Source organism: Gadus chalcogrammus, chromosome 22 (genome assembly GCF_026213295.1).
Source record: "Gadus chalcogrammus isolate NIFS_2021 chromosome 22, NIFS_Gcha_1.0, whole genome shotgun sequence".
In the NCBI taxonomy this organism is placed as follows: Eukaryota; Metazoa; Chordata; class Actinopteri; order Gadiformes; family Gadidae; genus Gadus; species Gadus chalcogrammus.
The window spans coordinates 14,459,159-14,464,158 of NC_079433.1; the positions used below are offsets into that span (position 1 = coordinate 14,459,159).

At 48.7% G+C, this 5,000-nt stretch overlaps 1 protein-coding gene across 1 annotated transcript in view; it reads right to left on the minus strand.

Moving 5' to 3' along the window:
- The window catches only part of ripor2 (RHO family interacting cell polarization regulator 2), a 41,477-nt gene extending 37,811 nt beyond the window's left edge, over positions 1-3,666 (minus strand). The window contains exon 1 of the mRNA XM_056582094.1: positions 3,113-3,666. Within this exon, the coding sequence (XP_056438069.1) occupies positions 3,113-3,203 (91 nt within the window). The 5' untranslated portion in view covers positions 3,204-3,666. The remainder of the gene's footprint in view (positions 1-3,112) is intronic.
- Between the last annotated feature and the right edge of the window lie 1,334 nt (positions 3,667-5,000).

Below are 5,000 nucleotides of genomic sequence, written 5' to 3' on the forward strand. Positions count from 1 at the left end.
AAGGCATAGACAAGCCAACAAAGAAACGCTGTCAGAACTCCACAGAACTGGAATCATCGCCCGTTCATACGAACAGGTTAACAATTGGAGTAGAAATAAGTCAAAGGGCATATTTTCTGGCATTTTGCACAGGCTTGGATAAAAGCCAATACATTTTCAGTTCATGCCTTCGCATTCCAAATTCATTGTTCCACAGCTAATCCAAAGGAACAAATTACAAGAGATGCACCCGATGAAACACTGCTTATCTCCCAGCCCTCAACATCTTCTACAAATATAGAGCCAACATTCTAATTGGCTTGCTGTCACCCGAAGCCGAGCCGTGTGATTGGCTGATTTGGATTTTTTGGTTGATGAGAGGAGCTGGCTCACAGCCTTTATCTCCTGGCTGTGTGTTGTTCTGTTGTTCTGAGAGGGAGGGACAGAGAACGAGGGAGAGAGATGGAGAGAGAGATGGATGGACGGAGGACGAGAGAGAGAGTGGGAGAGAAGAGAGAGAGAGAGAAAAAAGAGAAAGAGAGCAAGAGCAAGAAAGTGGAAGAGACTTGATTGGTGGTTCTCAGTCAGAAGTGGGTCAGTGGGGATATTTCCATACACTCAACCCACACACACACACACACACACACACACACACACACACACACACACACACACACACACACACACACACACACACACACACACACACACACACACACACACACACACACACACACACACACACACACACACACACACACACACGATGCAATATCAAAGAATCACCTCCAGGTGATTATGGTACAACAGTCTTTTCTCCCCTCGTCCCTGTGATTAGTTAGGTTGTCGTTCAGAGAACAGTCCCCAGCTGTTGGGTACTGCAGTATAGAGCCGTCTCATGATGACAGCCTGCCATGGCTGAAGCCAGCGGCACTTGGAGATGTTGTAGTGGAAGAACAACTGGGTCACACACGTAGCGATGACTAACTCTATATCCTGCACATCGACTATATTCTGGAGAGCAGACATTTGAAGCAGCAGCGTAGAATGTACAACCTCTTCTACCAGTTGCGTGCTTGATTGTGCAGCCCTTTTCTGACTTGCTCTTTTTATAAATAAATGTCAATGTCGCACTGACATTTAGTTTTCTTTTGCCACACTTTATTTTTGACTGAGAAAAACACAAAATCAGATCCACCCGACTGGCACAAAGGAGGTCCCTTGGTCTGAGTCGGCTCGCATCCGGCGTCCTCAGCTCAGTGTGCTGTGGGCCTCTGAAGTCCTTGAACCGACACTGAATGTGAACACTACCTCAGTTGACCGCAGTCTCCTCTGCTAACATGGAGCTGACATAGAGCTGTCCCGGGGGGCTGAGGAGCTGGGTGTGTTGTGGTTCCCAGCCTGGGAGAGACCGGAGGCGGCTGTAGGGTCTGCAGCGCAGGCTTCAAGAGGAGATGGTGGAGCTTCAGAGAGCTCAGAGCTCCAGGTGGATCTATAACCTACAGTCTAGTGTAGGAGACAGAGCTCCAGGTGGATCTATAACCTACAGTCTAGTGTAGGAGACAGAGCTCCAGGTGGATCTATAACCTACAGTCTAGTTTAGGAGACAGAGCTCCAGGTGGATCTATAACCTACAGTCTAGTGTAGGAGACAGAACTCCAGGACGTGCTCGCCTGATCCTCGATTTAGGATTTGCGAATATTATAATGTCATTATGAAATGCTTGAATAAAAATAAGACATCATCAAGCCCCGTGCTGAACATGGCTGCCGCATGTTAGGATGATAGTCAACCATGAGTTCACTGGTTTAGACAACGTGACTTAGAGTGAATCCACGTACAGGCCATTAAGGAGCCGGAGGAGGGGGGGGGGGGGGGGGGGGGGGGGGTTCTACGTTGAGCATACCTGCAGGTGAGGCTGCAGCTGTTGGGGATCTAACGCAGAACCCTTCAGCTGGGAGCTCAACACCCTCCCCACAACACCCCACTCTCCCCCTGGTGTGCTCCGCACACGCAGCAGTTATTTACAGCTCGGCTGGTCAGCGTGAGTCATGGCTTGTGTTGGATTTAGCATTTTCGTCCTGAAGAACACATTTCACGCGGCGAAACGCTGAATAAAAAAGGCGCTGAAACTCACGCTGGCTATAGGCTCATTATTCAAGCACTCACACAAATTGAATGTGGGTAGGGATTACATCCTCACATTTTAAACAAAACAAAAGCGAAGAGTGTGGATGTCTGTAAACATTGGTTTAGAATGTCTCTCCTTGTCGAAAGCACGCCCACACTTTGCCACTTAAAGAAAGAGTGAAAATGTTAAACGCTTAGATTTTATAAACAGGGCAAAGAGCATCGAAAGTGGAATGCAGGACGATTGAATTCCAGCAAGAAATGGAAAAAATATCAATGAAAACCCCGCCCAAATAAAATTAATCAACCTCCTTTAATTATCTTTCTCTTTAAATTTGCAATAACAGGACTTTTCTTCATCAAGTGGCCTTAAACTAATCACCTAATCCGCTTCAGATCTGTCCTTTTTCATTCTACTCCTCCTAAAAGAGGCTAACAGATGTGACAGTTGAGGTTGCACTGAAGTACAGCCTATTAACAGCTGTTCAACCATGCATGACCCCCCCACCTCAATACCCCCGACCCCCTAACCACCTTTACAACTGCAAAAAAGTACCCACTGCATGACTTCACCCTCTCTCTCTCTCTCTCTCTCTCTCTCTCTCTCTCTCTCTCTCTCTCTCTCTCTCTCTCTCTCTCTCTCTCTCTCTCTCTCTCTCGAAAACTGCAAAACAAGAAAAATGCAAAACTAGAAAACTGCAAAACTAGAAAACTGCAAAACTAGACAACTGCCCTAAAACAATACCAAAGTCGACATGACATGATCCAGGAACTCTAACCTGGGTAACTCTACGTCTTTCCTAACCTATTCACCCGACCACAGCCACCACACCACAGCCACCCAGTCACCCAACTAGCCTGCCACCATGCCACCCGGTCACCCATTCACCCAACCACCCAACCTCACTGCCCCCAGCCACCCATTCACCCTGCCACCATGCCACCCATTCACCTATTCACCCAGCGACCCAACCACAGCCGCCCAGTCACCCAGCCTCCCTACCGTCCTCGAAGCAGTCCCCCTCCGCCTCTTCCTCCTCGCCCTCGCCCTCGGCCGGCTCCAGGCCGGGCTCCGTGGTGACGGACCTGGACATCCCCGCCGCTCCTCTTCCTCCTCGCCCTGCTGCCCCTCGGCGACCTGCCCCCCGGGCTGAGCTCCAATCAAAAGACGGGGCGTCGGGAGACGGACAGACGGACGGACGCAGAGCCGCAGGGAGAGAGCGGTCGAGAGACAGCGCCTGTGGCTGAGAGACGAGGCAGTGGAGGCTCGTGGCTCTGGGCGAGCGGTCCTGGCGCTACAGACTCTACCGCCTCACTGGGACTGAGCGCAGCTCCTGCGGTCTGCCCTACGCTCTGTGTGTGTGTGCCTGTGTGCGTGCGTGTGTGTGTATTTATGCCGGAAGACAGATTGCTAAGGGAGGGTGTGAAGTGTGTGCGAGTGAAAGTGTGCGTGTGTGTGTGTGTGTGTGTGTGTGTGTGTGTGTGTGTGTGTGTGTGTGTGTGTGTGTGTGTGTGTGTGTGTGTGTGTGTGTGTGTGTGTGTGTGTGTGTGTGTGTGTGTGTGTGTGTGTGTGGGTGAGGAGCAGGACTCCAACAGCCCTCTGTGAGTTGAGGCAACAGTGGTGATTTCATAACATCCTGAGTGTGCTGCTCACGGTGGTGCATGAAGTTCCATGCGCATGTGCGCATGGGAGGGTGATGAGTGTGTGTGTGTGTGTTTAGGAGAGTATTTGTGTGTGTGGGGGTGTTTATTGTGTATATGTGTGTAAGTGTATGTGCGTGTGTGTTTTTGTATGTGTATACAGTATGTGTGTATGCGGGAGTGTGTGTGTGTGTGTGTGTGTGTGTGTGTGTGTGTGTGTGTGTGTGTGTGTGTGTGTGTGTGTGTGTGTGTGTGTGTGTGTGTGTGTGTGTGTGTGTGTGATTGTGTGTGTGGGTGTGTGCGTGTGTCAGACAAAGTGGATGGTGATTAATGGGAATAATTAGCGTCAGTATTTTTCAGCAAAAGAATGTGTGGATGTGTGGATGTGTGTGTGAGAGAGTGCATGTGCATTCATGTGTGTGGTGTGTCTGTGTGATTGTGTGTGCCTGCGTATGTGTTTGTATGTGGTTGCTTGTTTGTGTGTGTGCTTGTGCATTCATGTGTGTTTGTTTGCGTGTGTAAAACAGTGTGAAGCGCAGGGCCAGCCTCAACCTGTCATTTCTCCACAGCCCACTAGCAATCATGGCTACCCAATGATTGAGGTCTTTCTTCCCCAACTCTTACCTCAACTCAGCGGCGACAGTGAGAGACGTTGTCTGATGTTACCTCACTGTGAACTCAGTGAATATGTAAATTATACCATTAATGACTGGATAAAACATTGAAGAACATCAGTCCCTTGAAATTGGATACCATTATATACAAGTAATTCACCGGGAGCATTGCCAATGATGTGGTTAATCTGTGTACGACTGTATCGCTACAACATGAGATGAGTCTTATTTGAACAGTGATCAGCGTGTGCTACAGGTACAGTTTGGTGTGTTCATTCAGTTTGTTTCTTGGCCCCAAATTCAGTTACTGGAAGTGATTGCAAGTTGGTGGCGCATTGCACATTAAGCTCTTTCAAATCAACACACTAACGAGTGAATAAGTCAATGGTATTTCAAGTCAAACCCCTCATAACTGTCATTGTCTTCCTTCCTCTTGTAACCGCCTTCCTCCATCTTATCAAGAAGGGAACTAAACTGAAGGGTTCCTCTTTCTTTCACTTATCTCTCTATGAGGCCTGTTCAGTTTGGACGAGCCGACTGATGCCCAAAATAGCAATTAGGTCTCAAGTCAATTCATTATCTTTCCTTTTTTTTTCTACTTGGTCTGCGTCTCCCCTGTCGACACCTCACTCTAAG